This window comes from Somniosus microcephalus, chromosome 1 (assembly GCF_052327205.1).
Source record: "Somniosus microcephalus isolate GS21.2 chromosome 1, FLI_Smic_1.0, whole genome shotgun sequence".
Lineage (NCBI taxonomy): Eukaryota > Metazoa > Chordata > Chondrichthyes > Squaliformes > Somniosidae > Somniosus > Somniosus microcephalus.
Genome location: NC_140987.1, coordinates 20389808 through 20406917, shown reverse-complemented (window position 1 = coordinate 20406917; position 17110 = coordinate 20389808). Strand labels below are relative to the sequence as shown.

General features: G+C 50.2%; 1 protein-coding gene across 4 annotated transcripts in view; it reads right to left on the bottom strand.

Moving 5' to 3' along the window:
- fam193a (family with sequence similarity 193 member A) overlaps window positions 1–17110 on the bottom strand; it is a 334280-nt gene that overhangs the window by 177165 nt on the left and 140005 nt on the right. Inside the window, exons 2-3 of one of the 4 annotated variants that reach the window (XM_085973887.1) lie at window positions 9498–9563; window positions 4587–4672 (exon numbers count right to left, since the gene is read on the bottom strand). Coding sequence is in view for 3 of the 4 variants with exons in the window: in XM_085973783.1 (XP_085829909.1) it covers window positions 4587–4703 (117 nt within the window). In the remaining variant the exon portion in view is untranslated. Of the gene's footprint in view, window positions 1–66; window positions 147–4586; window positions 4771–9497; window positions 9565–17110 lie in introns of those variants that run through there. The other 3 variants (XM_085973783.1, XM_085973833.1, XM_085973735.1) reach the window with 3 other exon arrangements.

Here is a 17110-nt window from a genome sequence, read left to right as displayed (position 1 = left end):
CAGAACTCCGGGGCAATCTTAAATACAACAAAAACATGGAAGAGCACCTTTCTACAGTGGCCTTACATGGTGGAGTGTTCTTTGAGACTGTGACCTTAGGTGGCTTTCACCTGTTGCAAGACAGCACATTCACTTTTGCATGGAAACTAAATGAAGGAGAAAGAAAAAGGAATAAATGTGGTTTTTTGGTGCTCATATTACGGTGATAAGGTCGTGAAATTTCACATATATATTTCAGTGGCGATGGAAGTCGTGTTTCGCTTTTCAGGCTTCCCAATTAAATGTTGCCGAAGAAAATTCTTGCGAAGTAACCAAAACAAAGAGAGTGCATTTATTTTTGAGGTTCTGAGAGCCATAATGAATAGCTTGCGTGGTTCTGGGACTGGATTGTAGTTTGGCAGTTCTGATTGAAAATCTCAGCTATGGTCAGCCTCTGTCCCCAAGCACCCAACACAGTGAGGATTTCAATAAAGCTCAGTAACAGACGTATGAAATTTTCATGCTGCGTCCACTTGAACTGTGAAAGAACACCCCGCAGTATAATCAGATTTTCTCGTTCCGGCTTGGCCGGTGTCTGGAGAAATCTTTTGAAGGTGCACAGCACCAGAGTTCCAGGTGCTTCCCTGGTGCCGATAGACATCCGAGGCGATAGATGGAGTAGCACGCATGAAGCGTAATATTGAAGTGCACGACACAACTTCCCACACCCAGTGTAATATTTCAGCCTGGTAACAAACAACACTGCAACATTTTGGGCAGGGGAGGAAGGAAGGCGGCAGAATGCACCACTTAGTGGACTGATGACCCGCCCAACTTCAAAGATAAACGTACGTGCCTGAACATCTGTAGAAAATTACTTAGTGCAAATTTTTAACTTGATGTTTTGCAAAATTCATTTAAAAATAATGAACTTCTGAGGCAGTAAAGTGCAACGGTATTCAGCTTCAAGAAACATGATGGATTGCAGTTCGATTACCTGGAACAAAACAGATACTGTGGCCGCAGATGTTTGGGCAACAAAGTGGGGAGAAGCCATCCAAGTATGTGCAGTTTTCTTGTTCAGTCGGCCATTCATCCACGGTGTGCACCTGATTAGTGTAAACTAAACTGATCACACGTGCCCCTCTCCCCAAGGTACACGGAAGGAAAATGCCAGACTGTCTCCAGTCCTCAGACAATAGATTTAGCTCTCCAGGTCTCTCGATTGTAGAGCAAGCTGGCTCAGATGAATGATCAGCACAAAGGGAAAAGTTGTCACCAATTTTTGTTTCTCTTCACATTCTCCATTCCACAAACTGAAATCTATCTTGCTTTTCGAAGCAAATGTCCTACGCCACTTCAGTGTGTTTTTTTTTTGGGGGGTGGGGAGGGTGGTATGTGGTGGGGTGGTGGGGTGGTCGACGACGACAGCAACAACTTGTATTTATATAGCGCCTTAAACGTAGTAAAACGTCCCAAGGCGTTGCACAGGATTATTTTAATACAAAACATTTGACACCGATCCACATAAGGATAAATTAGGGCAGGTGACCAAAAGCTTGGTCAAAGAGGTAAGCTTTAAGGAACGTCTTAAAGGAGGAAAGAGGGAGAGAGGCGGACAGGTTTAGGCAGGGAATTCCAGAGCTTAGGGCCCAGGTAACAGAAGGCACGACCACCAAAGGTTGAGCGATTATAATCAGGGAAGCTCAAGAGGGCAGAATTAGAGGAGCGCAGATATCTCGGTGGGTTGTGGGGCTGACGGAGAACAGAGATAGGAAGGGCGAGGCCATGGAGGGATTTGAAAACAAGGATGAGAATTTTGAAATCGAGGCGCTGCTTAACCAGGAGCCGATGTAGGTCAACGAGCACAGGGGTGATGGGCGAACGGGACTTGGTGCGAGTTAGGACACGGGCAGCCGAGTTTTGGATGATCTCAAGTTTACGTAGGGTGGAATGTGGGAAGCCAGCCAGGAGTGCGTTGGAATAGTCAAGTCTAGAGGTAACAAAGGTATGGATGAGGGTTTCAGCAGCGGATGAGCTGAGGAAAAGGCAGAGACGGGCGATGTTACGGAGGTGGAAGTAGGCGGTCTTTGTTATCCTGCGGATATGTGGTCGGAAGCTCATTTCAGGGTCAAATATGACAGCAAGGTTGCAAACAGTGTGGTTCAGCCTCAGACAGATGTTCGGGAGAGGGATGGAGTCAGTGGCTAGGGAACGGAGTTTGTGGCGGGGGGTCGAAAACAACGGCTTCAGTCTTCCCAATATTTAATTGCAGAAAACTTTTGCTCATCCAGAACTGGATGTCAGACAGTCTGACAATTTAGAGACTGTGGAGGGGTCGAGAGAAGAGGTAGCGAGGTAGAGCTGGGAGTCGTCAGCGTACATGTGGAAACTGACGCTGTGTTTTCAGATGAATTCGCCAAAGGGCAACATGTCGATGAGAAATGGGAGGGAAATTAGAGGGTCACTGAAATCACCGCTGAAATGGTAGACTTTAAAAGGCTTGTATTTCTATAGCACCTTTCATGACCTCAGAACGTCCCAAAGTGCTTTACAGCCAATGAAGTACTTTTGAAGAGTTGTCACTGTTGTCATGGAGAAAACACAGCAGCTAATTTGTGCACAGTAAGCTGCCACAAACAGCAATGCAATAATGGCCAGATAAACTCTTTTTTTTAAAGTGATCTTGATTGAGGGACAACTCCCCCTGCTCTTCTTCGAAATAGTGCCATGGGATCTTTTATGTCTGCTTGAGAGAGCAGACGGGGCCTTGAACATCTCATTGAAAGACGGCACCTCCGACAGTGCAGCACTCCCTCAGTACAGTCCTTTTGAAGTGACACAGAATGGTGGGCTGCAGTAGCTAATGCTCCTACTAAGACGAAGATCTGGTCGAGGTACTAGAAACCTCTGACGCTGTTCCAGTCAATTTTAGAAAGGACAGACAGGTATGGTCAAAGCTCTGACGTGCCAGTCTGTTATGGACAAGGTTACCCTCATCAAGAATTCTGCTCTTCATCACTGGATTGAGTCCAGGAGCAAGCAGATAAATTCTCTCTGCCACACAGATTTTTAAAAAATATTTGTTCTTAAAATTTGAGTAAAATAGACATGGCCGCAGTTACTGTTCATCTGTTTCTCTGAGATGCTCACAGTGGAAGTAGAGCTGAAATTTCTCCTACTCTCCTAGTTTTTCCAAGCAGTCTTTGCCACTGTTTTATCCCCAGGTGAATGAGATTAGATCAAGCAGCCAAGGAGCTACACGTTTCTAGGTGAAGTGTGTCTGCAACCTGGAGTGAATGCAGTGAAGTTGAAAGAAATCTCTCAGTAAACTGGAAATACAGTAAATGCATACGAGTAATTAAACGGAAGTTTGAAGCATGATCTAAGTAGTGTACAAACTTGGTGACAATCTGACGATACTCAAGTTATTTAGAGAGGTGACGAATGTTTAGAGCTGGACGATGCAAAAATCTGCTCTGCTCCTGTTGGCCAATAGAAAAGGAAACAAAATGTGACCCCGAAACACATATGTAGATACCAGAATCCCGAAGAATAAAAACAGTATTTGACTGACCATAAAGCACAAGACCATAGCCCTGACGGTAAATTATAGGATTACAAAATACTAACTGGTAACATGAATGAGGGACTTAACGGACAAATTACAACGTGCAAAATAATAACAGGTCACATAACTACTTGCACGTCATAGACAGTTCTTTAGGGCAGCATGATGGACCATCTCGGGGGTTTCACTGTACAGTGCATTTACAGCTACATTTACAGCTACATTTAGCACAAACAAATTTTCTTGGTGCAGTACAAATATCAGGAAGCACAAAATGCTGCTCGACTTCCCAATTGCAAGATATGATGCTTGTCACATCACTTTTAATTTATACAATTACAAAATATTTCTTGGTGAAAGGGATAAACGAGGGCCTTAACTCTCAAATTACTGCGTGAAAAAGATCTACACTGCCTCCCTCCCGAGTTTGACAACCAGCAAAACCTGCGGCTCATCACGTGCACAGTTTGTACAAATGATGTCTAATTCTGATGATTTTGTCTGAGGAAGTATAATGTGTAAAAGAAATAGCCATATTGCAAGAGATACACCATCCGATGAACAGAATTTTGACTTTATTAAAACATGAAAACTGGGTTTAAAAATCTAAAAGCCTCAACGACACAGGCTGTAAACAGAAACACAGGCTTTTGAGATAAGATGAAGTGTTAACACCAAAGTTGTAAACACCACACAAGCTTTTGAAATGGGAATTGATCGTTAATACTGAGACAACAGCCCGATTGAAACAGCAGGCTGGAGGTTCCTCTATGTCGGAACATTGGAACCAACACAATAGCTATGCCCAAGTAAAGTGTTAAAAACTAACACTTCGAACAGGAACACAGAATATTAAAAAACCATGTGCCTTTGTAAAAGTATCAAATAAGACAGGAAACACATATATGCAACCAATTGAAGTAGCTAAGAAATGCAACAAACACCCTAGTTGAAGTGTCTTTGAATTGCATGTTGTAAAAGATACAAACAGAAGACTTTGAAAATATGACTTCAATAGATGACACCAAGCAATTACATTGTGTTTGTGTTGAACTTGGAACACACAGGAGTCACGACGTCTGCTTCCAAACAGCTGGGTGATTTTAGAATTGAATGGAAGTCCTTCGATAAAAATGGCATCAAATAGATACATAAATTATAACCGTTTTTTACGATACGTTTTGAACACCTAAACAAGACAGGATTCTGAGAGTTGGCAGCTGAAATGACAGTAAGAATAGAAAAGAATTCAACAGAGAATGACGAGAGATAATTAGCTTACATCAGCAGAAAACTTCAAAGAATAAACCACGAAAAAACGGTATAAAAATTGAGCTTTTCAGATGGAAAGTCAGAAGTCGCTGGAAAGGGCAAGCGATTCTCAACTTCAGAGGCATCTAAGTTTTTAATTCTGAGAGTCTCAGGGATCAAAAAGGTACTCATTTGATTGTGGTGGATATTCTGGATTAGAAATAATAAGAAATGTATAAATGTAACGAAGTTAAGATTTGAGAATAACGATCTCCGAGAATAAGAAATATAAGCTATTTATATTTTGAACTGTTAAAGTCGCGATTGACTCAAGCTGTTAATTGTATGTCGGCTCTTAAATAAATCCCACTCGGACCTCACCGTCCTTGGCCTCTTGTATTGTTCCACGGAAGCTCAAAGTAAACTCGAGGAACAGCAACTCATCTTCCGATTAGGCACTCTGCAGCCTTCCGGACTCAATATCGAGTTCAACAATTTCAGATCATAACCTCGGCCCCCATTAATTTTTTACCTGTAATTTTTCCACTCCTTCCCCCCCCCCCCCGCCCCGCCCCCATTCCTTTTGTTTCACTCTCCCACCTGGCAGCTATCTCTTGCCCTGCCAGTACACTTCACACCTAATCTCAGCCTATTAGCATCTCGTCTGGCTTCGAACACCTTTTATTGTCTCTTCTACTTCTTTTGTCTCTTTCACTTCTTTTGTCCGATCGCAGCCCTGCCTTCGATCTATTTTCTTTTCTTTCCAGTTTTGAAGAAGGGTTCGACCCGAAACGTCAACTCAAATTTCTCTCCACGGATGCTGCCTGACCTGCTGAGTTTTTCCAGCATTTTCTGTTGTTATTTCGGATTTCCAGCATCCGCAGTATTTTGCTGTCGGACTGTTTGGGAGTGATGGCTTTTTCTGTATCTGGAGATTTTTTTTTAAACTGAGAAAGCTCAGCGAAGGGATATTTAGGAAGGACAGGCAAAAAGGAAAAGGAGGTGGGGTGGCATTGTCAGTGAAGAATGAAATCAAGGGTATTGGCTCTGAAAATCAAGATGCAGAATCAGTCTGGGTGGAGCTAAGAAGCACCAAGGGGCAGAAAACATTGGTGGGAGTTGTCTGTAGGCCTCCAAAAAGTAGTGATAATGTAGGGGATGGCATCAAACAGGAAATTAGAGATGCATGTAAGAAGAGTACTACAGTAATCATGGGTGACTTTAATCTACATATAGACTGGCCAAACCAAATTAGCAATAATACCGTGGAGGATGAATTCCTGGAGTGTGTACGAGATAGTTTCTTAGACCAGTACATTGAGGAGCCAACTAGGGAACAGGCTATCCTAGATTGGGTATTGTGCAAGGAGAAGGGGTTAATTAATAATCTTGTTGTGCGGAGTCCTTTAGGGAAGAGTGACCATAACATGTAGAGTTCTTCATTAAGATGGAAAGTGAAGAAGTCCAATCCTAAACTAGGGTCCTAAATCTAAACAAAGGAAACTACGAAGGTCTGAGGAGTGAGTTGGCCATGATAGATTGGGGAGCTTCATTAAAAGGCATGACGGTGGCGAGGCAATGGCTAACATTTAAGGAACTAATGCATGAATTGCAAGAGTTATACATTCCTTTCTGGCGCAAAAACACAAAAGGAAAAGCGGCCCAACCATGGCTGACACAAGAAATTAAGGATAGTATTAGATCCAAAGAGGAGTCATATAAGGTTGCCAGAAAAGTAGCAAGCCTGAGGATTGGGAGCAGTTTAGAATTCAGCAAAAAAGGACCAAGAGATTGATTAAGAGGGGAAAAATAGAGTACGAGAGAAAACTTGCAAGGAACATAAAAAGCGGACTGTAAAAGCTTCTACAAGTATGTAAAAAGAAAAAGACTAGTGAAGACAAATGTAGGTCCCTTACAGTCAGAAACGGGAGAATTTATAATGGGGAACAAGGAAATGGCTGAGTAATTAAACAAAGACTTGGTTCTGTCTTCACAGAAGAGGACACAAATAACTTCCCAGAAATGCTAGGGAACCAAGGGTCTAGTGAGAAGGAGAAATTAAAGGAAATTAGCATTAGTAAAAAAAAAAGTGCCGGAGAAATTAACGGGACTGAAAACTGATAAATCTCCAAGGCCTGATAATCTGCATCCCAGAGTACTAAAAGAGGTAGCCATGGAAATAGTGGATGCATTGGTTGTCATCTTCCAAAATTCTAGAGATTATGGAACAGTTCCTACAGATTGGAGGGTGGCAAATGTAACCCCACTATTTAAAAAAGGAGGGAAGAGAGAAAACCAGGAACTACAGACCGGTTAGCCTATCAGTAGTAGGGAAAATGCAAGAGTATATTATAAAGGATGTGATAACAGGACACTTAGAAAATATCAACAGGATTAGACATAGTCAACATGGATTTATGAAAGGGAAATCGTGTTTGACAAACCTAATTGAGTTTTTTGAGGATGTAACTGGTAGAATTGATAAGGGAGAACCAGTGGATGTGCTGTATTTGGATTTTCAGAAGCCTTTGATAAAGTCCCACATAAGAGGCTAGTGTGCAAAATTAGAGCACATGGGATTGGGGGTAATATACTGGCATGGATTGAAAATTGGTTAACAGACAGGAAACAGAGTAGGAATAAATGGGTCTTTTTCGGGGTGGCAGGCGGTGACTAGTGGGGTACCGCAGGGATCAGTGCTTGGGCCCCAGCTATTCACAATATATATCAATGATTTGGATGAGGGAACCAAAAGTAATATTTCCAAGTTTGCTGATGACACCAAACTAGATGGGATTGAGAGTTGTGAGGAGGATGCAAAGAGGCTTCAAGGCAATTTCGACAAGTTGAGTGAGTGGGCAAATACATGGCAGATGCAGTATAACGTGGATAAATGTGAAGTTATCCACTTCGGTATGAAAAACAGAAAGGCAGAGTATTATTTAAATGGTGATAGATTGGGAAATGTTGATGTACAGAGGGACCTGGGTGTCCTTGTACACCAGTCACTGAAAGCAACCATGCAGGTGCAGCAAACAGTTAGGAAGGCAAATGGTATGTTGGCCTTCATTGCAAGAGGATTTGAGTACAGGAGCAAGGATGTCGTACTACAGTTATGCAGGGCCTTGGTGAGACCACACCTGGAGTAGTGTGTGCAGTTTTGGTCTCTTCACCTAAGAAAGGATATACTTGCCATAGAGGGAGTGCAGCGAAGGTTCACCAGACTGATTCCTGGGGTGGCAGGACTATTGTATGAGTAGAGATTGAGTCGACTAGGGTTTAGTATTCACTAGAGTTTAGAAGAATGAGAGGGGATCTCATTGAAACATATAAAACAGGGCTAGACAGACTGGATCCAGGGAGGATGTTTCCCCTGGCTGGGGGGTCTAGAACGAAGGGGTCACAGTCTCAGGATACGGGGTAGGACATTTAGGACTGATGAGGAGAAATTTCTTCACTCAGAGGGTGGTGAACCTATGGAATTCTCTACCACAGAAGGCTGTGGAGGCCAAGTCACTGAATATATTTAAGAAGGAGATAGATAGATTTCTGGACACAAAAGGCATCAAGGGGTATGGGGAGAGAGCGGGAATATGGTATTGGGATAGAGGATCAGCCATGATCATATTGAATGGCGGAGCAGGCTCGAAGGGCCTACTCCTGCTGCTATTTTTCTATGTTTCTAAGGACCAAGGCCTGTTGTGTCGTATTTCACCAAGGTTACAGCAAATGGAGAGTAAAAGACAAGACACGGTAAATCAGGGAGTCAGGGAGTGATGCCAATCTTGGGTTTTAAATGGTTCAAGAATGCAGCACAGACAATGGAGATCATTGGTCGCATGGTGGTACCGGTCTAGCAGATTCTATACTGCTGGTCACGTGCCAACTCCATGGATCTCCTGGAAATCAAATTCTTGCAGAGCTGGAACTAGTGGTGGTCTGGGACAATGTCGGCACAGTAGTGGGGTGAGCCTGGCATTGGACGAGCAACCCAAAGTTCATCAGTTCAAATTGCATTAATGTCCTCCAGTCACGCACTCCTCTTCTTAGGCAGTCCCTCAGAACCGAGGATGACTTGCTTCCACATTAAAAATGAGTTCTCAGGTGACTGATGAGTCCAATGCGGGACCTACAGTCTCTGTCACAGGTGGGGCAGACGGTGGTTGAAGGGACGGGTGGGGTGCTTGGGTTGACGTGCGCTCCTTCCGCTGCCTGCGCTTGCTCCCGGCGAAGAGACTCTCGGTGTTCGGCGCCTTCCCGGATGCTTCTCCTCCACTTTGTGCGGTCTTGGGCCAGGGATTCCTAGGTGTCGGTGGGGATGTTACACTTTTTCAAGGAGGCTTTGAGGGTGTCCTTGAAGCGTTTCCTCTGCCCACCTGGGGCTCTCTTGCCGTGCCGGAGCTCCGAGTAGAGCGCTTGTTTTGGGAGTCTCGTATCGGGCATGCGGACAATGTGACCCATCCATCGGAGCTGATGGAGGTTGACCTAACACACGCCACTCAATTATACAAATAATCCCTATGTTTTAAAAGCCCACCTCCTTCTCAGGGACACTAAGGGTGGATAATAAATATGGCCGTGCCACCCTTAACCTCAGAATTTAAAAAAACTGGAATCCTCGCTGAAGCCCACCATATCCATAAACTGTTAGACCAATTTACAAAAACCGAAAGATAAAATGTACAGCTCATCCTACCTGAGGGACCCCGGTGAGCTCGGACCCCACAGACCCATCTGACAGCGGTGTGCCATTTATGGAAACCTGCAAAACACAAAATATTGACACGTGAACGACACAAAGCATTAGAAAATTAACCAGGTTCGACACTGTAGCATCACATGCTGCACAGTAAATTTGCTTCAGGGCGATTTTGTCGATACTAAATTTCTGAGCAATCCCCAACAAATCCCACTGCTTCACTCCTCCCATAGCCCTGTATCATCATCTGCTTCAAATAGTTATCCAATTTTCCCAAGGGTCTCTGCCTCAACCATTCCCTGAAATTTCTCCGAACCGTGCCTTATTGATACAGTAATTTTAAATTGGCGGCCCCATCACCATATCCAAAACAGAGGAAATAGCCTTTCGCTGTACACTATCAAATCCCTTCATTTAAAAAAAATTCAATCACAAGATAAGGGCGTCGCTGGCAAGGCCGACATTTATTGCCCATCTCAAATTGCCCTCGAGAAGGTGGTGGTGAGCCACCTTGAACCGCTGCAGTCCCTGTGGTGATGGTACTCCCACAGTGCTGTTATGGAGGGAGTTCCAGGATTTTGACCCAGCGACGATGAAGGAACTGCGTGTGACTTGGAGGGGAACTTGGAGGTGGTGGTGGTGTTCCCATGCGCCTGCTGCCCTTGTCCTTCTAGGTGGAAGAGGTCGCGGGTTTAGGAGGTGCTGTCGAAGAAGCCTTGGAGAGTTGCTGCAGTGCATCTTGTAGACGGTACACACTGCAGCCACGGTGCGCCGGTGGTGGAGGGAGTGGATGTTTAAGGTGGTGAATGGGGTGCCAATCAAGTGGGCTGCTTTGTCCTGGATGGGGGTGTCGAGCTTCTCGAGTGTTGTTGGAGCTACACTCATCCAGGCAAGTGGAGAGCATTTCATCACACTCCTAACTTGTGCCTTGTAGATGGTGGAAAGGCTTTGGGGGGTCAGAAGGTGTCACTCACCGCAGAATACCCAGCCTCTGACATGCTCTTGTAGCCACAGTATTGATGTGGCTGGCTCAGTTAAATTTCTGGTCAATGGTGACCCACAGGGTGTTGATGGTGGGAGATTCGACGATGGTAATGCCATTGAATGTCAAGGGGCGATGGTTCAACTCTCGCTTGTTGGAGGCAGTCATTGCCTGGCACTTGTGTGGTGCGAATGTTACTTGCCACTTAACAGCCCAAATGTCGTCCAGGTCTTGCTGTATGCATTCATGGACTGCTTCATTATCTGAGGAGCTGCAGTTGGAACTGAACACTATGCAACCATCATCACCACTTCTGACCTTATGATGGAGGGAAGGTCATAATTTAAAAAACCTGTATTAAATCTCTGCTCCAGTAGAAATTACAGTATCTCAAGTCTCTCCTCGTTGCTATATTTTATCCCTGGCATCATCCTGACTTATCAGCAATAACTTAACATCGGCCCACCTCTCTAGCTCGGACATTGGCCAAGAATGTCCTGTGTCTTCTCTGACACCACCACAAGCACAGTGGAAACCCTTGAACCTCACGGCCTTTCCATCGGATGTAAAAGATCGCCGGGCATTTTTTCCACTAAACACTAGGAAATTCTTGGGTGTGTTCTGGTCAACATTCCTCCATTATTCAATATATTGCTGGTGCAAAATGGCTGCCATGTTTGACAAAATAACAAGGGTCACTAGACTTCAACGTAATTCACTTTTGGTGATAATGCTTTGAGACATGAGAGAGAGACAGAGAGAGGGGGGGGGGGAGGGGAGGGAGGGAGGTGATACAAACTCTATATAATGCAAATGGGGTGGGGAAAAATCAAATGCAGTTGTGGTTCCCCTGCTGGTGATAATGCTTTGAGACATGAGAGAGAGGGGGGGGGGGGGGGGGGGGGAGAAGAGAGGGAGGGGGGGGGAGAGGGAGGGGGGGGAGAGGGAAGGGGGGGAGAGGGAGGGGGGGGGAGAGAGGGAGGGAGGGGGGGAGAGAGAGGGAGGGGAGAGGGGGGAGAGGGAGGGGGGAGAGGGGGGGAGAGGGAGAGAGAGGGAGGGGGGAGAGAGGGAGGGGGGAGAGAGGGAGGGGGGAGAGGGAGGGGGGAGAGAGGGAGGGGGAGAGAGGGAGGGGGAGAGAGGGAGGGGGAGAGAGGGAGGGGGAGAGAGGGAGGGGGAGAGAGGGAGGGGGAGAGAGGGAGGGGGGAGAGAGGGAGGGGGGAGAGAGGGAGGGGGGAGAGAGGGAGGGGGGAGAGAGGGAGGGGGGAGAGAGGGAGGGGGGAGAGAGGGAGGGGGGAGAGAGGGAGGGGGGAGAGAGGGAGGGGGAGAGAGGGAGGGGGAGAGAGGGAGGGGGGAGAGAGGGAGGGGGGAGAGAGGGAGGGGGGAGAGAGGGAGGGGGGGAGAGGGAGGGGGGGAGAGGGAGGGGGGGAGAGGGAGGGGGGGAGAGGGAGGGGGGAGAGGGAGGGGGGGAGAGGGAGGGGGGAGAGAGGGAGGGGGGAGAGGGAGGGGGGAGAGGGAGGGGGGAGAGGGAGGGGGGAGAGGGAGGGGGGGGAGAGGGAGGGGGGGGAGAGGGGGGGGGAGAGGGAGGGGGGGAGAGGGAGGGGGGGGAGAGGGAGGGGGGGAGAGGGAGGGGGAGAGGGAGGGGGGGAGAGGGAGGGGGGGAGAGGGAGGGGGGGGGAGAGGGAGGGGGGGGAGAGGGAGGGGGGGGGGGAGGGAGGGGGGGAGAGAGGGAGGGGGGGGAGAGAGGGAGGGGGGGAGAGAGGGAGGGGGGGAGAGAGGGAGGGGGGGGAGAGAGGGAGGGGGGGGAGAGAGGGAGGGGGGGGGAGAGAGGGAGGGGGGAAAGAGGGAGGGGGGGGAAAGAGGGAGGGGGAAAGAGGGAGGGGAGAGAGAGGGAGGGGGGAGAGAGGGAGGGGGGGAGAGAGGGAGGGGGGGGAGAGAGGGAGGGGGGGAGAGAGGGAGGGGGGGAGAGAGGGAGGGGGGAGAGAGGGAGGGGGGGGAGAGAGGGAGGGGGGGGAGAGAGGGAGGGGGGGGAGAGAGGGAGGGGGGGAGAGAGGGAGGGGGGGGAGAGAGGGAGGGGGGGGAGAGAGGGAGGGGGGGGAGAGAGGGAGGGGGGGAGAGAGGGAGGGGGGGAGAGAGGGAGGGGGGGAGAGAGGGAGGGGGGGAGAGAGGGAGGGGGGGAGAGAGGGAGGGGGGGAGAGAGGGAGGGGGGGAGAGAGGGAGGGGGGAGAGAGGGAGGGGGGGAGAGAGGGAGGGGGGGAGAGAGGGAGGGGGGGGAGAGAGGGAGGGGGGGAGGGAGGGGGGGAGAGAGGGAGGGGGGGAGAGAGGGGGGGGGAGAGGGAGGGGGGGAAAGAGGGAGGGGGGGGAAAGAGGGAGGGGGGGAAAGAGGGGGGGAGGGGGGGGGGAAAGAGGGAGGGGGGGAAAGAGGGAGGGGGGAAAGAGGAGGGGGGAAAGAGGGAGGGGGGAAAGAGGGAGGGGGGAAAGAGGGAGGGGGGGAAAGAGGGAGGGGGGGAAAGAGGGAGGGGGGAAAGAGGGAGGGGGGGAAAGAGGGAGGGGGGGAAAGAGGGAGGGGGGGAAAGAGGGAGGGGGGGAAAGAGGGAGGGGGGGAAAGAGGGAGGGGGGGAAAGAGGGAGGGGGGAAAGAGGGGAGGGGGGGGAAAGAGGGAGGGGGGGAAAGAGGGAGGGGGGGGAAAGAGGGAGGGGGGGAAAGAGGGAGGGGGGGAAAGAGGGAGGGGGGGAGAGAGGGAGGGGGGAGAGAGGAGGGGGGGAGAGAGGAGGGGGGGAGAGAGGGAGGGGGGGAGAGAGGGGAGAGAGGGAGGGGGGGAGAGAGGGAGGGGGGGAAAGAGGGAGGGGGGAAAGAGGGAGGGGGGGAAAGAGGGAGGGGGGGAAAGAGGGAGGGGGGGAAAGAGGGAGGGGGGGAAAGAGGGAGGGGGGGAAGAGGGAGGGGGGGAAGAGGGAGGGGGGGGAAGAGGGAGGGGGGGGAAGAGGGAGGGGGGGGAAGAGGGAGGGGGGGAAGAGGGAGGGGGGGGAAAGAGGGAGGGGGGGGAAAGAGGGAGGGGGGGGAAAGAGGGAGGGGGGGGAAAGAGGGAGGGGGGGGAAAGAGGGAGGGGGGGGAAAGAGGGAGGGGGGGGAAAGAGGGAGGGGGGGGAAAGAGGGAGGGGGGGGAAAGAGGGAGGGGGGGGAAAGAGGGAGGGGGGGAAAGAGGGAGGGGGGGGAAAGAGGGAGGGGGGGGAAAGAGGGAGGGGGGGAAAGAGGAGGGGGGGAAAGAGGGAGGGGGGGAAAGAGGGAGGGGGGGAAAGAGGGAGGGGGGGAAAGAGGGAGGGGGGGAGGGGGGGAAAGAGGGAGGGGGGGAAAGAGGGAGGGGGGGGAAAGAGGGAGGGGGGGAAAGAGGGAGGGGGGGAAAGAGGGAGGGGGGGAAAGAGGGAGGGGGGGAAAGAGGGAGGGGGGGAAAGAGGGAGGGGGGGAGAGAGGGAGGGGGGGAGAGTGGGAGGGGGGGAGAGAGGGAGGGGGGGAGAGAGGGAGGGGGGGAGAGAGGGAGGGGGGGGAGAGAGGGAGGGGGGGAGAGAGGGAGGGGGGGGAGAGAGGGAGGGGGGGGAGTGAGGGAGGGGGGGGAGAGAGGGAGGGGGGGAGAGAGGGAGGGGGGGGGAGAGGGAGGGGGGGAGAGAGGGAGGGGGGGAGAGAGGGAGGGGGGGAGAGAGGGAGGGGGGGAGAGAGGGAGGGGGGGGGAGAGGGGAGGGGGGGGAGAGAGGGAGGGGGGGGAGAGAGGGAGGGGGGGAGAGAGGGAGGGGGGGGAGAGAGGGAGGGGGGAGAGAGAGGGGGGGGAGAGAGGGGGGGGGAGAGGGGGGGGGGGAGAGGGAGGGGGAGAGAGGGAGGGGGGGGAGAGAGGGAGGGGGGGAGAGAGGGAGGGGGGGAGAGAGGGAGGGGGGGAGAGAGGGAGGGGGGAGAGAGGGAGGGGGGGAGAGAGGGAGGGGGGGGGAGAGGGGCCTCACCCTATATGAATCCAAGGTTAAATTCCTCCTCTATGCAGACGACCTGGTTCTGCTGTCACCTACTAAAGAGGGGCTACAGCAAAACCTGGACCTGCTGGAGTCGTACTGCCAGACTTGGGCCCTGACAATAAATCCCCAAAAAACCAAAGTCCTTGTGTTCCAGCAAAGATCCAAACATCAGGGACCCAAAATAAATTTCACAGTAGGAACAACCAAAATTGAACAAACCACTAACTACACATACTTGGGCTTAAAAATCAGTTCTACGGGAAACTTCAAACTGGCTGTGAATGAACTGAAAGAGAAAGCAAGAAGGGCTTTCTATGCCATCAAAAAATCAATCCAAATAGAAATCCCAATTAGCATTTGGCTCAAAATTTTCAAATCAGTAATTGAACCAATTGCACTCTATGGCAGTGAGGTATGGGGACCGCTAACTCAACAAGAATTTGCAAAATGGGACAAACACCCAATTGAGATCCGACATGCAGAATTCTGTAAAAGTATCCTCCGGACTCAAAGGAAAACAGTAAACAATGCATGCAGGGCGGAACTAGGCCAATATCCATTAATAATCACTATCCAAAAAAGAGCCACCAAATTTTGGAATCACCTACAAATGAGCAATCCCCAATGCTATCACTACGACGCCCTGAAATGCCAAGAGCTGACCATAAAGAAGAATACCCTCAGTCAACTAGTCCTGGGACTCAGTGAAGTAACTACTAACAATACTAACAATAACCAGCCCCAGGACAGTGACAGGGTAACACAAAGAATTCGACCCAACACAATCGTCGCTAAGCAAAAGGGAAAATATCTGACATATTGGGCAGAAACAACAAAAACCCAAAGCAAACTCAATTGCTACTTGGCCCTAAACAGACAATACAACATAGCTGATTACCTGACCATGGTAAAGGATAACAAACTGAGAAGAACCTTGACAAGGTACAGACTTAGCGAACATAGCCTAGCGATCGAAAAAGGCAGACACAGGCAGACCAGGCTGCCAAGAGAGGACAGGATATGCTCTCACTGCAGTCAGGGAGTGGTGGAGACAGAGATGCACTTTCTCACAGCTTGTGGAAAATATCAGGGCATCAGGGAGAATTTCTACCAAAAATTCTCACAAATATGCCCTGATTTCAGAAATCTGAATGACAACCAAAAACTCCCATTCCTACTGGGAGAGGAGAGAAGCTGTATAACACTGGCGGCACACTATGTTACAGCTTGCCATGAACAGAGGGACAACCAGTAAACTAAGAAAAGAATATATATAAACAATGCGAATGTATATTTATACACTCAGGGATATACCTGTTGAAACACTGTATGAATAGAACTGCGTTTATGTTCTCAACCATAAATGTATTTTGATGCTTTGGCAACATAAGATGTAACTTATCATGCCAATAAAGCGATTTGAATTGAATTGTGAATTGTGAGAGAGGGAAGGGGGGGAGAGAGGGAGGGGGGGAGAGGGGGGGGGGGGGGGAGAGGGAGGGGGGGAGAGGGAGGGGGGGAGAGGGAGGGGGGGAGGGGGGGGGAGAGGGAGGAGGGGGGAGAGGGAGGAGGGGGGGAGAGGGAGGAGGGGGGGAGAGGGAGGAGGGGGGGAGAGGGAGGAGGGGGGGGAGAGGGAGAGGGGGGGGGAGAGGGAGGAGGGGGGGGGAGAGGGGGAGGAGGGGGAGAGGGAGGGGGAGCGGGAGGTGAAACAAACACTATATAATGCAAGTGGGGGGCGGGGGGGGAATCAAATCCAGTTGTGCTTCCCCTGCTGGCTCGGCAGCTTTAGTCCAGCAAAAAGCTACACTGAAGGATCGTGGAAATTTGGAAATCTCTTCCCCCAAAATGCTGTTGAAAATTTCAAAACGGAGATCAATAGATCTTTGTTAGTTAAGGGATATGGAACCAGGGAGGATAAATGAAATTGAGATACAGATCAGCCATGACCCAAATGAGGCAGGATAGGCTCGAGGGACTAAATGACCTCGTCCTGTTCCTATGTACCATGTAGCCCACAAAGGCCCCAGGTTTGACTTGAGCAGAGTTAGTTGATTGTGGTTGGGGTGGCAGTTGGGATTCGAACTTGCTGCCTCAGTGCCCTGGTTTGGCCGCCGTTGGGGTGGGCGAGCGGGTGGCTTTCCAGCAACCCCTTGAAAATAATGACGGCAAAAAGACATTTGCATCATCTGAATCCAGGGTTCCGATAAGAACTGCAGCAGGTAAATCACTAAAGAAAACTAGGTAAAAACGTCAAGGTAAATCAATGCCATGGCATTATTATCTATATATATATAAAGCGGCTCTTCTGTCTGTCCCGATGTCTGTCTGTCCGTTCTCTATACGTTTGAAAATTACAGAGCGTACCGACGCGCGCGTCGACTCAAAAGAAAGCTTGCGATTCCGGACCGGTCATAGGCGTACTTACGTTTCGGCCAGATAAAAATCCCGCCCGCGGTATCCCAAAAACGTTCAGCGTTCCGCTCATTAGCATCTCATTAGCGACCGTGTGACGTCGAGGTCGACCAATCGGACGGCGGGTTCCTGGCGCGTGCCGTCCTACAGTTGAGTGTCGAGTGACTCGACGATTGACCAATCCAACGCTTCGGTGACCTGACCGGTCGACCAATCGGTGCGTGT